This window comes from Nycticebus coucang, chromosome X, assembly GCF_027406575.1.
Source record: "Nycticebus coucang isolate mNycCou1 chromosome X, mNycCou1.pri, whole genome shotgun sequence".
In the NCBI taxonomy this organism is placed as follows: Eukaryota; Metazoa; Chordata; class Mammalia; order Primates; family Lorisidae; genus Nycticebus; species Nycticebus coucang.
Window position 1 is genome coordinate 30,009,504 of NC_069804.1, and position 19,393 is coordinate 30,028,896.

At 40.6% G+C, this 19,393-nt stretch overlaps 3 protein-coding genes across 3 annotated transcripts; all 3 read left to right on the top strand.

Moving 5' to 3' along the window:
* Positions 1–990, top strand: LOC128576739 (melanoma-associated antigen B4-like). The gene has a single exon (XM_053578982.1). The coding sequence runs from the start codon at positions 1–3 to the stop codon at positions 988–990; it is 990 nt and encodes a 329-aa protein (XP_053434957.1).
* Positions 991–6,395: 5,405 nt separating this feature from the next.
* On the top strand, positions 6,396–7,694 carry LOC128577188 (forkhead box protein I3-like). The gene has a single exon (XM_053579283.1). It carries the CDS (start codon positions 6,396–6,398, stop codon positions 7,692–7,694), a length of 1,299 nt encoding a protein of 432 aa, XP_053435258.1.
* Positions 7,695–15,038: 7,344 nt separating this feature from the next.
* LOC128576670 (cilia- and flagella-associated protein 97-like) lies at positions 15,039–16,595 on the top strand. Its single transcript, XM_053578861.1, has one exon. It carries the CDS (start codon positions 15,039–15,041, stop codon positions 16,593–16,595), a length of 1,557 nt encoding a protein of 518 aa, XP_053434836.1.
* Positions 16,596–19,393: the final 2,798 nt, after the last annotated feature.

The following is a 19,393-nucleotide window of genomic DNA, read 5'->3' on the forward strand; positions in this document are numbered from 1 at the left end:
ATGCCTCGTGGTCAGAAGAGCAAGCTCCGTGCCCGTGAGAAACGCCGCAAGGCTCGAGATGAGACCCAGGATCTTGGTGGTGCTCAGGCCACTGCAGCAGAGAAAGAAGAGTCAGCTTCTTCTCCCTCTCCTGCTTTGGGGAATACTCCCCCCAGCTCCCATGCTGCAGGTGCTTCATGCACAAGATCTAAGAAATGTGGCAAGAGCAAACGTCAGGAGAGAAAAATCGCCTCCCAGGCTGCAGCTGCCGCTGAGAGAGCACAAAGAGATCCTATAATCAGGAAGGCAGGGATGTTGGTGCAGTTCATGCTGTACAAATATAAAATGCAAGAGCCCATTACAAAGGTAGAAATGCTGAGGGTTGTCCAAAAAAGGTACAGGGAGCATTTCCCTGAGATCCTCAAGAGAGCCGCTGAGCGTGTGGAGCTGGTCTTTGGTCTTGACCTGAAGGAAGTCAACCCTCGTGGTCAGTCCTACACCCTTGTCAGCAAGCTAGACATCAACGATGACGGAAGTCTGAGCAGTCTCTGGGGCTTTCCCAAGAATGGGCTTCTGATGCCTCTCTTGGGTGTGATCTTCTTAAATGGCAATTCTGCCTCTGAGGAAGAGATCTGGGAATTCCTGAATATTCTCGGGGTCTATGATGGAAAGAAGCACTTCATCTTTGGGGAGCCCCGGCAGCTTATCACTGAAGAGCTGGTGCAGGAAGAGTACCTGGTGTACCAGCAGGTGCCCAACAGTGATCCTCCACGCTTTGAATTCCTGTGGGGTCCCAGAGCTCACGCAGAAACCAGCAAGATGAAAGTCCTGGAGTTTTTGGCCAAGATCAATGATACCGTCCCCAGTGCCTTCCCTTCCCATTATGAGGAGGCTTTGAAAGAAGAGGAAGAGCAAGAGCAAGACGAAGGCAAAGTTGCAGCCAGGCCTGGCACCTCCTCCAAGGCTAGAGGGCGATCTAGGCCCACACCCAGGAGCTCCTCCCACCCCTAGTATGGTCTGAGGCAGTTTCTTTACTTTCTGATTGAAAAGTTCTATTAACCTTTGTTCTTGTTATGTAGGAATAACTTGTTGATTAATCTTTGTGTTTTAACTGGTGTTTCTTTCAACTGAAGATTTATTTAGATTCAAAATACAAGTTTACATATGACATGGAACACATACTTATTGCTGTTGATAAGATTTAGTAGTAAGAGTTTTGTTTCTTTTTGAAATGTGAATTGAAAATCCTTAGGTCACTTTTGTAATCCAGAGAAAGGTGATGTGACATTAGAACAGGAATATTTTTGGAAATGTGAAAGATGCAACAGTAAAATAGTTGAAATAAGAAGACATAAAAAAAAATAAACATTGGTCAATTTTTGGTTTTCTTTACTCCATTTAACTTTTCTTGTCATAAATGTAAAAGATAGAATATAGGGATTTGTTTATGTTATTCAAGAATGTGTGAGAAATAAAAGCAAAATGTTAGACTAAGTCTTGTCCATGGCTCTCATTTTACCCTAACTTTAATTGAGTATTTGCTCCATGGAAGTCCTCAGGCTTGTACCGGGAATGTTTCGTGAAAGAAGATCCAGCTCCTGCCTTTGCAATTGTAGATTCTAGTAGAAGCTATCATCATGGAAGACAGCGAGAAACCTTGTACTTCACAAAGAAGTGTAATTGATAATAAAGAGGTGATGAGGGGAAAATATTTCCCAGTTTTTATTGCTAAGCAGAATTTTGGCAGAATCTCAGGCCATGACAAGTGTCAAGGTAAAAATCCTATATGAAGAAGGAGGCAACTATCACAGAGGTGAACAGAAACAGAGATTTCCTTAGAAAGTCCTGCCTCTGCAGTCAACCTTGGGAGACTACAGGCAGATCTTGCAGGCTGAGGTTACCTGTCATTTAGCGGGGGATGGGGGGGGCCGGTGAAGGATGGTCTCAGAGACATGAAGTCCTTGCACTAATGGAGGAGGTCCCTATTAGAGGAGGGAGGAGACTAGCTCATTAACAGCAGTCAACATGATGACACTGAGTGACAACAAGGAGACCCCTTCCGGAATGAAGAGGGTCACATACAACCCTGTCCCTGTTTTCAGACCTGAGCATGGCAGCGTGAGGAGTCATACTCAACTTCTTCCCAGATAATCTTGTGGTGCTAAGGAAACTTAACCAAGAGGGCTGCCTCAAATTAGAAAACAAGAGTTCCAGGTTGTTCCAGAAGTCAGAGAACCCTGAAGACAGGATCACCAACGCTGTTACAGTGGGGGCAACAGAGATTCTTCACACTATTAGTCTGGGGAAAACGAGCAGTTGTGGCAATATGAGGCAAATTTCATTTCTCCCTAGAGTGTATCAGGGAATTAGAAGCTTTATTATGAATAAATAGGATAGGATAGGACTCAAGTAGGGGAGGATTTCCAGCGTGTGCTGGGAGGAAGGGTGAGGTCACTGAAGAGCCTGGAACCACACACCCCATATCAGTAGGAGCCACACAGAATCTCCCCTACTGTTTAGTTCCTGAAGACCCCAGGCAGAAATGTCAGCTGGAGCCATCCATCAGTTCTTACTCAGCGGTAACAGGGATGTGAAGGTCTTGATCTTAAGTTGGCAATTTCATCTACATCAACAGAGGAAGGACTCAGGTCTGCTGAGACATTAAATTGAGGACCTTGAGTTGGGACTCTACCTGCAGCCTGCCACAGCTTTCATTCCGTGTGAGACCATTTGCTGGTGCGTACCCACATAAAGTTATCCTCATATCCTTTTCTGGGGTCTGAGGGAAGTGTAGGCCTCACTATGACATGTCCTCAGGTCAAAAATCAGGTGAGTCCCAAGCCCTGCCAACAGTGAAATCAGAAAACCTGAATGGGGACTGCAAGCACCACATTCCCTTGAATAGAGGGGACAACAAACTCTCATGACCTGCCCTTTGATATCAGCTCTAGAAGACTCAGAACAGGGCTTTCAGGGCAGGCTCTCCCTCCCTTCTTCTTCTGTTTTTTTTTTTTTTTTTTTTTTTTTGAGACAGAGTCTCACTCTGTCGCCCTCAGTAGAGTGCCAAGGCATGACAGCTCACAGCAACCTCAAACTCTTGGGCTTAATGGATTCTCTTGCCTCAGCCTCCCAGGTAGCTGGGGCTACAGGTGCCCACCACAACGCCTGGCTTTTTTTTGTTGCAGTTGCCACTGCTGTCCTAGCTGGCCAGGGCCTGGTTCCAACCCACAACTCAGTATACACGACAGGCTTTCCCAAGCCCATTTTGTAGATAGCCAGCCTGAGGCTCCTAAAGTTCAGTAACATCCCCCTGTTATCACAGCTAGTAGTGATAGGGCTGGGAGTAGACTCCTGGTCTGACTTAGTTGCAAGCTCACACTGTTCCATTTCTCCCAGCCTGAGACTGACCTTGTCCCTTAATTCACTTTTCTTCTCATTTCTGCAAAATGTATCATAGACAATCAAAAGAAAGGCTTTGTTATAATACACAGCCAGAGCAACAAAAGTATCAAAATAAGTGGGAGGTTTGGATAACAAAAAGAATTGGCATTCTGATGACAGAATCACATAGATATGTTTGTGATGTCAGATAACTTCAAAAAATCAGGGGCTCAGCTGGGCCTGGTTGCTCACACCTATAATCATAGCACTCTGGGAGGCTGAGGTGGTAGGATCACTTGCACTCAGGAGTTTGAGACCCACCTTAGCAAAAGCAAGACTCTATCTCTACAAAAAATAGAAAAATTCATCAGGCATGGTTGGTGCATGCCTCTAGGCCTAGCTACCCAGGAGGCTGAGGCAGGAGGATTGCTAGATCCCAGGAATTTCAGGTTGCTTTGAGCTAGCTTAAGGCCATGGCACTCTAGCCCAGGTGAGTAAATGAGACCCTGTCTTTAAAAAAAGAAAAAAAGAAAAAAAAAGATCAGGGGCTCAAAAAAATTATCTGATTCAGTTAATTCCAAAGTTCCAATTTAATAGTGAGTTCATGTGGTGTTTATCCATTCTGTAAGTATTTCACTTAGGATTATGGGCTCTGGTTCCATCCAAATTCTTGCAAAAGGCATTAAGTCATCATTTTTCATGGCTGAGGAGTATTCCATGATACACATACACCACATTTTGTTAATTCATTCATGAATTGATGGGCATTCGGGTTGATTCCACATCTTTACAATTTGTAAATTGTACTGCAATAAATATTCAAGCACAGTTGTCTTGACAAAATAACACACTGTCTGGGTGACAGGCACACTTACAATCATGACTCAAGCATTATAAAAGTAATTCATGTAACTAAAAATATTTGTATCCCCATAATACTTTGAAATTAAAAAGTCATCTGATTCAGCCACTTCCTTATATAAAGATCCTAAATCTGGCTGGAGAAGAGAAGAAATAGATCAAGTTTTTTTTTTTCTTACCCACTACCTAGCCTGGACCCTCCTGCCTTATGCTGTAAATTTCCCATCTCACATCACTTCTAGAACAAGGACCCATTCGCTGCAAGATTTGTAGAAAGGAAACTGCTCAAAAGGGTATAGGGATGTGGCATTTCCCAGGAAGACTTTAATCCAGTTGACAGGAGCCTATATCAGTAACTTTCAACTGGTGTGCCATGAGAATTTTTATAGTTCATGAATTAATTATTTTCAAAAGAAGTTCAAAGCATAGTAATTATATTCCTCTTTTTACTTTTTGAAAATCATAATTTAAGTTTACCATGGGATTTTAACTACAGGTTCCAGTGTGCTGTGAGATAAAGAAAAAAAAATAAGGCTGCAAAACACTGGCCTATATGAAGACATCCATAAGTCAGACTGGGAAAACGAGCACTACAGAGTATTAGTTATTACAGAGAGACTAGTCCTTAGTAGTCTCCTAGTTAGAGGGCCCCAGGCAGCACTGTCGGGCTGAGTGTCCTATCACTTACTATTCTTCACAGTTGTCAGGAACTTGAGAGCATTGATCTAAGGAAGGCAACTTCAGTTTGCTAGAGGGAAAAGTCCTTGGATCTGTTAGATTATAAATCCTTTAAAGACGGTACCACCCAACCAGAACACTAGGGTCTCAAAAGGTCCACCTCCTGCTGTCAGAGCAGTTGTCAGCCCTTGGAGGTTCTTGACTTCCACAGCCTAATGAATTACAGAGAGGCTTTGAGAGATGAAGCAGAGATAACCTAAGCCAGAACTACAGGCAGGGATGGCACTTTTGCCAAGGCTAGGGAATATACCAGAGCCATGTCCAGCAGCTCCTCCTAGATCTAGTGAAAGCTGAGACATATTTTTCCCTTTGTGGTTGAAAAGAGAAGTGAACATTCTAAGTAGTGGAGACCCAAGGTGGATCTGGGGGAAACACACTGTGTGTCTTCTTTGTGTTCTTTTTCTACTTGAGTAACTGCACATTTATCTTCTTGGTTTTGGTACTTTTAAAATGTATTCTTTTAAATAAAAGATTTATTTAGCTTTGATATTTGTCTTTATAAATAACATGGATCACACACTTATTTCTGCTTTTCATATATAAGTGTAAAAGTTTTGGTATTTTGGTCAACAAATTGAAAACTCCTGCATCTCCTTTTGTGGTCCACAACAAGATGACAAACACATCATGAGAACAAGAATTCTTTTATTGTATAAATTTAAGGTATACAACAGGATGTTTTAATATACATACACAGTCATCCACCACCTAATGTCATCATAGCAAAATGCATTACTCACATCTTTGCAGTGATGCTGGTATAAAAAAACCTACTGCACTTTCAGCTGTATAAAAGTATAGCATATATATTTACGTACAGCACATAATACTTGGTAATTATTATTGGTTTATTATTTAATATGTTATAATTTTTATCCATGTTTTGCAGAGTATTCCTTCTACTTATAAAAATAAAGTTAACATAAAGCAGACTCTGGCAGATCCTTCAGGAGGTATTCCATATGAAGTCATCGTTAATACAGGAGATGACAACTCTATGTAGGTTACCCCCACTGAAGATCTTCCAGTGGGACAAGATGTGGAGGTGAAGGACAGTGCTACTGAGTGTCCTCACCCTGCGTAGGCCTAGGCTAAATGTGTATTTTATATCTCAATGTTTAACACAGAAGGTTAAAAAGTAAAAAATTATGTTAGATAGAAAAAGGTTACGGAATAGGAGTATAAGGAAAGAAAATGTTCTTGTACAGCTGTACAATGCACTTGTGTTTTAAAGTGTTATTACAAATGAGTCAACGTTTCAAAAACTTACAAGTTTAGGAGCGTCTGCACCGTCTGACCCAGAGTACCGGGAGCAGAGCGAGGGCTGAGGCGGTGCCATAGGGTTGACCCCAGAAGGGATGCTCTCGGCCCAGCGGCAAGACCAGCTTCGCTCGTCCCTCACCGCGGCCACTCTGCACCCGCCTATGGCCTCCGACATGGCCCACTACTGCGATGACAACTTCGGGGTGTACTCGCAGCCCGGCCCGGCCCTGACCGCCGCAGCCGCCACTCCGGGCGCACCCCCGGCCGCCGCCGGACCTACCGAGTACGGACCGACCGGGTACGGACCGACCGGGTACGGACCGATCGAGTACGCCGAGCCGCCGGCCGCCGCCACCAACCCCTACCTGTGGCTCAATGGACCCGGCGTGGGGTGCCCACCCTCGGCCGCCGCTGCTGCCGCGGCCGCGTACCTGGGCGTCCTGCCCCCGCCGCTGCCGCACCCCGCCGCCGCCGCCGGGCCCTTCCTGCAGCCCCCGACCGCCGAGGCCACCTTCGCCTCTGTGCAGCAGCCCTTCGCACAGTCCCTGGCCGCCGATGCCGTCACAACCGCCGGGCCCGCGGAGCCGGGCGAACTGGGCTGGCTGCCCATGGCCAGCGGCGAGGACCTGCTGAACCCGGTGCGGCCGCCCTACTCGTACTCAGCGCTCATTGCCATGGCCATCCAGAGTGCGCCTGAACGCAAGCTCACGCTCCGCCACATCTACCAGTTCGTGACCGACAGTTTCCCCTTCTACCAGCACAGCAACGCCCGCTGGCAGAACTCCATCCGCCACAACCTGTCGCTCAACGACTGCTTCAGGAAAGTGCCCCGCGACGAGAATGATCCAGGGAAAGGTAATTACTGGACCCTAGATCCAAACTGTGACAAAACGTTTGACAATGGAAACTTCCGTCGGAGGCGAAAGCGCCGGTTTGAGGTCAGCAGCAGCGCCACCCTGGCTGCTGAGACATCAGAATTAGAAGGGCTCTCCTCAGGGATAGGGTCTGCAGGCGGTGAGAAGCCAGAAGCAGACGGTCCCTCCTCTCTGCTGAGGCATTCACTGTCCCCACAGTCTCCCGAGGGCACCGAGAGTACTGCTTCGTCTCCCGGAGGATCCATGCTCACCTCCGCACCTTGCCTCAACACTTTCTTCAGCAGTCTCAGCGACTTGAGTGTCAGCAGCAGTGGAAACACCCATCATCCAGCTCTCCCTGATAGCGGCCACCTAGGAATCCAGGGGGCCCAGCTGCCCTCCAGCGGCACTTTCGCTCCCACCCATATCTCCGAGACCTCGCCAGACGCCTTGCAGCTGAGTAATGGCACAGGCAATAGCAGCAGCCAGAGATCTCCCTATTATAGCCCTTTCCCTGACGGCACCAGTGAAGGCCAGAACAGCCCCTTCAGCAGCCCTTTCTACAACTTCAGCATGATCAACAGCCTCATCTACCCCCAGGAGGACTCTGAGGTGTAGGAGAGTGCTTCTGGGACCTGGGGTATGCACACATTCTGGTTGGAATGCAGCTTCCAGGTCAGTAGGTCCGGGGTAGGACCTGAGATTCTGCATTTCTGCTGAGTTCGTGGGAGATCTTGTGCTCCTGATCAGCTGAAGGCTACTGTCGGCAGCTGGTTATCTCTCAAATGATAGCTTTCTGATTTTTGTTTAAAAAAAAAAAAAAAGATACTTAGTTTTTTTATTTTTAATTTGGGGTTAATATAACATAAGATTAGGTTACATTATTTGCATTTGTAAGGTAAAGTCCAAAGGGTGAGTTGTAGTTGAGTCCTTCACCCATAAAATGTGCCATGTACCCCTATATAGTACCGGATAGGTGACCAAGCCCTTCCTTCCCCTAGACAGCTCGATTTTTATAGGAAACCTCCAACTTTGCATCCTTTGCCTCTTATTAAAGCTTTTTATCATACCTTATTAGGCAATACCACAAATCTTCGAGCTATCACTAGCTCTCAAATCACCTCTGTCTGGTACGTGGTAGATACTAATAGCAATAAAACTACATGCAGCCAGCCTCCTGTGCCAGGCACTGTTCTAAACACCTGTAAGGTATTAACTCATTTAATCTGCATGGCACCGTTGGGAGGTAGGTATTACATTGTACTACCACCCCTCATTTTCTTTTCTTTCTTTCTTTTTTGTTGCAGTTTTTGGCCCGGGGGCTGGGTTTGAACCCACCACCTCCGGTACATGGGGCCAGTGGCCCACTCCTTTGAGCTGTAGGCGCCACCCTCCACCCCTCATTTTCCATATGAGGGAAGCAAAACTCCAAGATGTTAGCTTACCCAAGGTCACTCAGATAGTAAACAGTGGAGTCAGGGCCTGATCCAGGCTGTCTGGCTCCTGAGCTGGTGCTTGTAACCTCTGTGTTCTGGTTCCTGAAAACCCAAGAAGCCGAACTTCCCTAGGCAGACACAAGTATAATATGTAGGGGTAGGAATGGAGCTAATCTCATTTAACCAAAGATTCTGGTTGAAATAAATCATTTGATAGGTTCCCCTGAGCAGTAAAGGTGGGATATCACCCTTGACTTAGTCTGGGTGACCATTGTCCTATTTTGGTCAATCAGCCTGACATCCTGTCCCTTTTAGTTTGTGTCCTGAATATTTCATTTTCTAACAAAGCATTGATAGAATTTTACTAAAAAAAAAAAAAGAACTGTACTAAAAATAGCTTTTAAATGGAGTTTTATATGTTTTAATATAATAAACCATTTTTGGTCAAATTTTTTTTAAAAGAGGCTAATCTCAGTGCAGTGATGTTTACAACTAATTATTGCAACCAGTTACAGATTTCTTTGTTCCTTCTCCATGCCCACTGCTTCACTTGACTGGCTTTCAAATTAAAAAAAGAGAGAGAGAGAATTGTATTTAATATTTATGTTAGCACTCCCTTTCACTTCTGAGAGGTATCTTGATTTGAATAATTTTCATGGTCATCCCTCCAGTGCTCAACAGAGTGCCTAGTCCATAGTAGAGTCACCTACTAGTTGAATGACAGAATTTATTTGAAAAGTTAATTAAAATGAGGATACTTGTTGAATTTATGGAAATAGTGTTCCAGTAAGATGAAGAAAACATCCTGAGTTACTTTTGTACTGGGTTTTATTTTTTTCCATGCAGCAATGAGAGAAGATAATGTTTTTAAATCTCTCATGTGAGCATAGCTAGTTTGGGGTTTTAATGTTTTAGAAAAAGGAATACAAGCACATTGTAAAGAAATATTTTTAACTTTTCCCTGTATACTCTTTTTCAAAAAGACTCTAATTATATTATGTTAGAAAAATGTTTTGTTTTGAAATATACATACAGAAAATGATTTTTTTAACAGCTTTGAGGTACAAATTCCATCACCATTACTTTTTTAATATTATGCAGAAAGACAGCCAAAGAGATTACCAACCCATACTACTATGTGTACAAAAAGCAATTTCTATGGATATTTTTGTATATAAGAAATCGTATAAGGGGAGGGGGGAGGATGGGTGAAGGGAGGGTAATTGGTGGGACCACACCTACGGTGCATCTTACAAGGGTACATGTGAAACTTACTAAATGTAGAATATAAATGTCTTAACACAATAACTAAGAAAATGCCAGGAAGGCTATGCTAACCAGTTTGATGAAAATATTTCAACTTGTATATAAAACCAGCACATTGTACTCCATGACTGCATTAATGTACACAGCTATGATTTAATAAAAAGAAAAAAATTAAAAAATAAAGAAAAATAAATCATATAGACTTTTATAAATGTTTCTAACATAATTCTATATTTGTAAATTAATTTATAATGTAAACCAGAGCATCAAAGAAAAATATTTTTCCCAAGAAAGAATACTGCATGCTGAGAAGAATCACATGAAATAAACTTTAAGTGGGATAAAAAAAAATTAGAAGTTTATAAAGCAAAAAAGTTGCAGTAAGCTAAGGTTAATGTAGTATTGAAGAAACATAGATTGTATACACTTAGTGTAGCCTAAATGTGCAATGTTTATAAAGTCTATAGTAGTGCACAGAAATGTCCTAGGCTTTCACACTCACTTACCACTCACTCACTGACTCACCCAGAGAAGCTTCCAGTTCTATCAGCTCCACTTATGATAAGTGCCCTATAGAATTGTATCATTTTTTAGCCTTTTAATATCATACTTTTACTGTACCTTTTCTATGTTTAAGGTGCACAAATTCTTAGCATTGTGCTACAATTGCCTAAAGTACTCAGTATAGTAACATGCTGTATGGGTTTATAGCCTAGGAAACACAGCCTAGCTGTGTAGTACGATATACCATCTAGGTACGTGTAAGTACACTCTTTAACAGGGATGGGAAACCTTTTCGTGTTTGAAGCCCACGTTAATTTAGCTGTAATCAAATAATGCTGCAGCCAAGAAACTTCAATTAGATATACAATAGAACTTCTAATTTGACCACTTAAGGGACTGTAACAGACCGGTCAGCATCCAGAAGTGGTTAACATAAGGAACTAGGCCTTAGTACATGTAACGCAGGTCCAATCTATGAAAATAGGTCAACTTAAGGACGTGGTAAATGTAAGGAGATTGTCAACTATGGGGGTTCTACTGTACCTAACATGTATATTATTTTGTAAAAATCTAACTACTATGTATCTAATAATTAAAAAAATAAAACTTTGGTAATTTTAAAGTTAACTAGCCTTTTAATGACTTTGGTGTGTCTGCTTTTTGTTGGAAAGTATTGAATATTTGATTGCAGCATGGAGGTCTATAGTTTCAGCTGATCCTCTAAATGAGTACCAATAATTTGTGATCTTAAGGGTCTCTTGATTTGGGTTAGGTAGAAGAATACAAATCTACAGCAATAAGTGTTTGAAAAGCAAAAAAGCATTTTGGGGGCATGTTGCTGAAAATGTGGGTAATCTACTGGATTTTTTCTATATTTCAATTAGCTCTTTCTTAGCATTAGACAATAACTTTAAAATGTCATCTACTGAGAGCTCCATCAATTCCATCTGTAGTGTTTTAGGTGCCTTGGTGATTTCAACTAGGTAAGGCTGAAATGCTAATTTGAGTGTGATGTGATGATACTCAAAGTCAGTAAATTTTTCATTGTATTCTCCACTGAATAGGTCTATAACAGCTGCATATTCTTCAAACAATTCACATGTATCAGCCTGTTCATCAATGACCTTTGCTAACTAGGAAAAATCTGTTCATCTGAAATTTCCTTTTGAAGAAGAAGTGTGTTTAAATATTGTATAGTTTGTGGTAAGTATAAAGGGAGAGGAAGATGTTTTGAACTGTAAGAGCTTTATTATCAGTATAACCCTCCCTACTTGAAAGTTCCTTTCTTGTTCCATGAAGTCAAAATACAAGTCAGCACAGACATTCAGTTTCTAATATTTTAAAATGTAATGTTACTTATGAAAAGTATTTTGTATCAGGTTGTGAATGTATTGTGCATATACCTCACTTTCAAGTTAATGGCTTTGATTTACATTCTAAAGAAAAGCAAATAATACAAAAATTACTAATATCCTTAGTTATAACCATAATGAGGTAAGTACTGGCATTGGTGTTAAGTGCCATTTTGTACTCTTCTTTATGTTCTCTGTATAGTATTGACCAACCCCCCAAATCATTGAGCTGCTCTTTAAAAAAAAAGAAAAAAGAAAATGCATTCTTTCACAATTTCTGTATCACTGAATGGTTTCCCTTTTTCCCTGAGTATATAAGCTGTTTCATGAGTTGCTTCAGTGGCATTATTCCTAGGTCTTATTGCTGCTTAAAAAAATTGTCTTTGCTTTTGTTTTTCATCTTTTAATTTCTGCAATACAGCCTTTGTGCCTCTCCTTCAAATTTAAAATACTTGAGGTCCTTATGAGTGATATAATGCTGATGAGCATTGAATTTTTTAATGTTGATATTGCAGAATCATTAAGCAAGCAAATCATCTTATCTTTAACAGAAACAAGGTAATATTGCAATTCCCAATCCTCATTTAAAAATCTGTTTTCTTCCTTCAGTGTTCTCTTGGTCTTCTTTGACATGATGGGCTGTTAAGCCCACAGAATAAAAAAAAAAAAATGCTGTCAAGCTATGGACTATTCACAAATTCCACTCCAAACAGAAACACAATGCACTGTCATTAAAAACTGATAGCCGACAGGTATATCAAACCCTATAAACTTGCCAACCAGCCACGTATGGTAGTAGTGTCAGTTAGGCGGGGAAAGTTAGAACTAAATCAAGAGCGTAACATCTGTAAATTTAGCCCTACTGCCTACTAATGTCTGAGTGTGCCGGTCAACCTGGGAGGATTATTTCACGAAAGTTATTTTATTCTTTGGTATTTTAAATATGTTCTTTATAAAAATAAAATAAAAATATAAAAGACTAACAAAAACATGCTAATAAAAATAAAAGGATTTGTTCCATAAAATTCAGATTCAATCACAAGGCCAAACTTAGGCCAGGCACAGTGGCTCGCACTTGTAATCCTAGCACTCTGGGAGGCAGAGACAGAAGGATTGTTTGAGCTCAGGAGTTCAAGATCAGCCAGAAGAAAAGTGAGACTCTGCCTCTCCAAAAAACAGAAAAATTAGCTGAGTGTGGTGTTGCATGCCTGTAAGTCCCAGCTACTTAAGCTACTTGGGATGCTGAGGCAAGAAGATTGCTTCAGCCTAGGAACCCAAGTTGCAGTGACCTATGATGATGATAATGCACTCTACCCAGGTAACAAAGTGAAATCCTGCCTCAGAAAAAAAAAAAAAAAAGCCACACTTAAGAGGACCTAGAAGGCCACACATTGTCTTCAGGCCGCATGCTCTCCACCCCCGCTCTGTGATGTTTGCCCAATGATAAAACTCCCTAATGTTGCATTTCTCAGAAAGTATCTTCTTTGTTAAGCAACTTGTGCCTGTGCATAGTGAAATGATTACTACAGGTAAGCAATTTATCTGTTACCTTTCTAAGGGGTAAGAGCACCTAAAATCTACTCTCTTAAAAATTTTCAGCATACAATTCAGTATTATTAACTATAGCCTTCTTGCTATACTTTAGATCTCTAGATTTATCCATTCCACATAACTGCAACTTTGTACCGTTTGACCTGTATCTTTCCATCCTTCTCCCACCCCTTCCTGGGGTAACCTACATTTCTATGTATCAATATTTTTTCTTTTTAGATTATACATAGGTGAGAAGGCATGTAGGACTTTTTCTTTCTGGGTTTGGTTTATTTCACTTGTTCCCCCAAATTCATCTGCATCTTTGCAATGGTAGAATTTCCTTCTTTCTAAAAGCTTAATAATATTGCCTTGTGTATGTATGTATGTGTGTGTATATATATACATGCACAAATAATGTTTTATATATACATAATAGTATATAGACATATGTATAATGGTATACACACAGACACACCATAATTTCTTTTTCCAGTTATACATAAATGCTTTGGTTGTTTCCATATCTTGGTTATTGAGAATAATTTTATAATGAACATGGGAGTGCAAATATCCTTTCTAGGTGGTGATTTCATTTCCTTTTGGATATATGTTCAGAAAAGGGATTTCTGGGTTATATGATTGTTCTATTGTTAATTTTTTGAGAAATCTCCGTACTGTATTCCATAATGACTGTGTCAATTTATGTCCTCACCAATAGTGTATAAAGGTTTTGTTTTCTCTACACCCTCCCAACATTGATCTCTGGGTCGTTCTTTGTTTTAAGACTAGCCTTCCTAGTATTAAACACCTGTATATGAGGTGTTCACTCATTGTGATTTTTTTTTATTTTCGTTTCCCTGATGTTAGTAATGTTGAGCACTTTTCCATACACCCGTTGTCCATTTTTTTATGTCGTATAAAGAGTAATTTTATTGCAAATGTGAATGAACCCTGTAGTAAAATTGTTGAAATCAAAAACTCAAGAAAAAAAGTAAAAGGTTGTTGGGGGGGGGTTTGTTTTGTTTTGTTTTTTTTAGATAGAGTCTCTGCCCCCCGTAGGTAGAGCGCTGTAGCGCCACAGCTCACAGCAACTTCAAACTCTTGGGCTTAAGCGATTCTCTTGCCTCCGTCTTCCAAGTAGATGTGACTACAGGCGCCCGCCACAATGCTTGGCTAGTTTTTTTAGAGACCGAGTCTCGCTCTTGCTCAGCCTGCTCCCCAACTCCGGAGCTCAAGCGATCCACCCGACTTGGCCCCCGAGAGTGCTAGGATTACAGGCATCAGCCACTGCCCCCCGCAAGTAAAAGGTTGTTGATCCTTGGTTTGACTAACTCCTTCTAGCCTTTCTTCTTGCAAAATCGAAAGGTGTATAGCTGGGCCGCGCGCCGCGCGGCATGAGCCGTTTGTTGGGCTCCAGGGTGGTGGGCGCGCGGGCGCACGCGCCACCCTCCTCTGCGTTCGGCGTCCGTTTCTCCCTCCGGAGTCCAGGCAACAGCGAGCAGTCGGGGTTGTATAACTGAAGCCTGCGGAGGACGCAGCGGGGGGAGCCCGCCGGGGCCCCTGCCTCCCCCCGCCACCTCCCCACCAGGCCAGTGTGACTCCAGCAAAGGCGTCAGAGCCCGACGGTTTCTCTGGTGCCGCGGCAGGAACGGCCGATCCTGCCCTCGGGACACGTGAGTGGCGTTGGGGTCGGGCGGCTCTAAGTTGACTTGGGGTGGCGACATCTGCAGGGCTCTGTGACCTCTGCCGCCCACCCCTGTGGACTTGAAACTGAGCCCTGAAGGGCTGTCATTTACCTTCTGCGGTCTCCTGAGGTTCGGAAGGGGTCGTGAACTGCCCCTGGAGTTCCTGTAAAACGTATTTTCGCCATCATGAATCGATTTGAAGATATATCAGACGGTGAAGTGGACCATTCCTTCTTTGATAGTGACTTCGAAGTAGCCAAAAAATGTGACAATTACTCAGTTTTTGGCAAACGAAAGGATAACCCTAAAGAGAGAATAGACAAGTGTATTAAAAAAGTACAATTAAAAACTGAAATACAAACAAAGGAAGATTATCTTACTGAGAAGAGAAATGAAAGCAAAGCAAAAATTTCCGTGAAAGAACATCCAGCAGAGAATATCACACAAACCAGAAATTCTTTAACATTGACAACTCCTTCAAGTTCAAAAAAATTGTATGATGTTACAACAGGACGTAAAATATACATTCCAAATAGAATTCCCAAGATTGTAAAAGAAGGTGAAGATGAATACTTTACAGATGGAGAGGAAAGCAGTGATGATAGGAAAAAATTCCATGTGAGGTCCAAGTCAGCTAATGTCTTCAAAAAAAGCGTTAATAAAAAATATGTCAAAATTAGTTCCTCTTCTTTGTCTTCCTCATCTTCAAGTTCCGGTAAAGTCTGTTCAGATGTGGGGCGTGAAAAATGCATATCTGATTCGCATCCATCATCAAAGAAATATATATCTGCTATAATGCCCTCATCACCCAAACATAAGCATAAGTCAGGAAAAAAATCAACAGGAGCACTACCTTCAAGTTCTAAACCAAAACTTGATGACCACACTGAGGAAGCGGAAGATGCTGTGACGGATGTAACCCCTTTATCAACCCCAGACATCAGCCCTGTTCAGCCTCATGAACTGGGTGCACCAAACTGTCAAAAAGTGAGAGCTAAAAAGCAAAGAAACGTGAGTCAACAAGTATATGAAGAAATTGAGGATTTAAAAAATAATTCAAAATATATGAAATCTGCCAGAAAGGGGAAAGAAAAACATGCACTCACTGCCAAGTATTCAGTGTTAGATTCCAATTTAGATGCCAAATGTCAACAAAAAGGCTCGCATGACACCATGGACCTCAATCATCTTTTGAATATGTTTCTGCAATTAGATAAAAAGGAAACACAAAAACATCACTTTGAACAGCCTTCAGTAGTACCCAGGAAAAACTACTCTTTCACAAAAGAAGAGGCAAGACGGATTGATCAAGAAAATCAGAGGCTTTTGAAAGAATTGACACGACATGCCGAGAAACCAGGAAACAGAAGTACAATGAACAGATGGACTGTCAACCCCCCTAAGTTGTATCATAGTGCCCTCAACAGACAGAGGGAACAGCAGAGGATCGAGAGAGAAAATTTGGCTTTATTAAAAAGGCTTGAAGCTGTGAAACCAACAGTTGGCATGAAGCGCTCCGAACAACTGACAGACTACCATCGCAACATGGCTTATCTCAACCCATCACCACCTTCAAGACAAATGAGATCGACTCTTGGCCAGTATAGCCCATTGAAAGGTGCCTCCCGGACCTCCAGTGCCACCAGCGGTCTCAGCTACAAGAGTGAGAGGTCAGTTTTTGACACATCCAGTGGCCGCCTGCCAAGACCTAAACCTCCTCGTGTCCATGCAGCATGGTTATAAAATTCTTTTCCACTATGAACATTGTTCACCCAGTTTTTCTGGAAGTACTCCAGTACTTTGTGTAAACATCTATAATACTGTCTTAGAATTTAAGGTACACAACAAGGACTTGTAATCTGTTGTTATTCAGCCCAAAATTGTTGTCAAAAAGACAGTTTAACATCCAAAACTCAGTATTTTCTATGAGGTTATATTTATATAAGATGTACAGGTATTAAGCAGAGAAATGATGGAATGCATGTATGTTTCCTCAATATAGAAATAGATTTAGTTGACATCCTAGACCCAAGATGTTCATTCTATAGTTCTCTTTTTATGTTATTTGAATTTCTTGTAAGCCATGAGCTGAGCTCCTAAATTTGGCTGACTTTTTTTTTGCTTTGCTTTAAAACTTTGGTAGTGGGACTTATAACTTGATTGTATGAGAGTTATACTTTTTTATTATGAAACAAATCTTGAAATGTGTTTCATTGGGGGAGCTGATTTAGATTTGATGAGCAATTGTGAGAAGCTTGTATTCAAGCAGTCCTGGTGATAACCAGAGGTGCCTAGTAAACATATGAGTGTGCTGAGTTAGATATTAATTAAACCTCTGGATCAACCAATCCAAACCATTTCAAACTGTGACTATTAAGAAGTTCACACTCTCCTTTTTTGTTTTTATACATTCAAGTTAATTCCTATTAAAGATTCTAAGAACTTATGTAGGCCTTAGAGAGCCATTACTTTGTGAATAATTTTGTTCAAGGATAAGATCAGTGTGTTATAAGCAAAAGGAGTATTTATGGAATCAGTAAAATAGCACTACCAGCTTGCCAGAGGCAAGAAGCAGATCTTGAAATGTATCAGAGCAGCGTCTTAAATGATGTTTTTAAGTATGTGTGTTATGATTTAGTATTTATTGTATTAATATAGAATATTTAAAATAAGAAAAAATGCTTTAGAAATTCCAGCTAGTATTTACATAGGCCAAAAGGAAATCTAGACTGTGAACAACAAGGAAAATGAATCACATATTTGTTGAAGCTACTGCTTTAAATATTTAGCTAATTTCCTTTTTTTGGTTTGATTGGTTAAATTCTGTAAGTATCATTTTTACCCACCTCATGTTTAAAGATCTAATAATCTTCATGGAATTGATAATGGCAGATAAGGTATAAAATTGACTTTAAAAACTAGAGGGGTTTTTTTCTGTCAATCTATAGGCTCTCTTATACAAAGCATGATAAATTAACAGTTACTACTATTCTTTCATACAAGCCTTTCCAAGATACCCTTAGAATGTATCGGAAAGTTTCCATATTAAATGACAAATCTTTCTTTTATTGATAAGAATTCTTGATCTGTAGCCACCATAAGATATTTTTATTTTTCAGTGCTCAGATTCTGTAGCATATATGCTGAATTTTTTTTCCTTAACACTTTTAGCAGTAAGCCAAAATGTACTTTGTTATTATCAGTTCAAAATTTTTGGTCTTAGTTTGTATTAATAGATTTTGCAGAGGATAAGACATGTGAAGCCTGGGAGCAATGAGGTTAAGAAAAGTTCCCATGAACACAACCTGGCTCTGAGGTTTTCCTGTTGCTTCCTTTGGGCCTAAAGTTCATTCATCCTCACCCAATGTCTGTTGGTGAGTAAGTTATAACACCACACCTGCTTTGTGTGTAAGCTCTAGCTCTCCTAGACCGAGGCTTTGTTTTGTTTTTGCTTTTTTACTTAATGTACTTGAATGTTGTGTAACTGCTTATCTTTCACAAGTAAGGTAGTACTGAATTTAAACTTCAGCATTTGAACATCTGCCTGATGGTGAATTAGTCAATTAAAAATTGTTTCCTAAGTTTTTTGAGAAACTATATGTTCATAGTGGCATTAGTGTCTGAGTATATTTCATATTATCTTTGCCGCTATGTGTACGGATGCAATACATAGTTTTGTAGATAAAGTTGTGTTTCGTTTTTATTAGTTTTGAGTTAGATAATAATTTAATACCTTTAGTTTTTACTGTTTCGAAAGGGGGAGGTCAATGAGGTATCACTGAGAACAGGGATTCAACTGGAAGTAAAAGTTGGAAAGTGCAACCATCTTCTTTAAACAGAATTTTTTATTCTGTTGTCATGGTTACTTATATATGATGAACGTAAGTAGGCAGGTAGGAGTTGGAAAATACAGTATTTTCTGTTATAGTTAAGGTATTCTAAAGTTGTTATGGTTTAAGGGGCATTTTTAGAAAGGAATCATAATTATTTTACTCTTTTCATTTTCAAAAACATGAAAAAGTAATGGATGGTCTAACACTTTTGTATTTGGTTGACTTGGATTTAATATGTGTGCTTTGAAGACTTACTTTTATAACTAGAAAATATACTAATCCAAGGTTGAGGTATTAGATCAGATTCTTATTCTTTTTATCTCTGTCAAATGTTAAACTAGTGTTGCCTCCTTTTTAATAAGTTACTATAAAAGAGTTTATTAAACTGTTTATTATTTCTTAAAGGATAGCTATTATCTCATACTATTTCTACTTGTTTAATCTCAATGAAAAGCTGCTTTCTAATCACTATTCCAAATAAGGTTTTCTGGTTGCTTATAAATACAGTATAATGCAGTGACTTTCAACCCATTAACCCAAATGTCCAATATGGATTTCTGGACATCTTCAAGAAGTTGACTGTGTGCTTCTCATCCTCAGATTCAAGACTGCATACTCTTAAGAGTTAAGACCATTGTAAAGTTGAGAATGTGGGTTTGTCATATTTTAATAATTACATTTATAAAGTTTATATCTTAAGTGCCAAAG

Coding starts and splice junctions, on each gene's coding strand:
- LOC128577188 (XM_053579283.1), top strand. CDS start 6,396: ATGGCCCACTACTGCGATGACAACTTCGGGGTGTACTCGCAGCCCGGC.
- LOC128576670 (XM_053578861.1), top strand. CDS start 15,039: ATGAATCGATTTGAAGATATATCAGACGGTGAAGTGGACCATTCCTTC.
- LOC128576739 (XM_053578982.1), top strand. CDS start 1: ATGCCTCGTGGTCAGAAGAGCAAGCTCCGTGCCCGTGAGAAACGCCGC.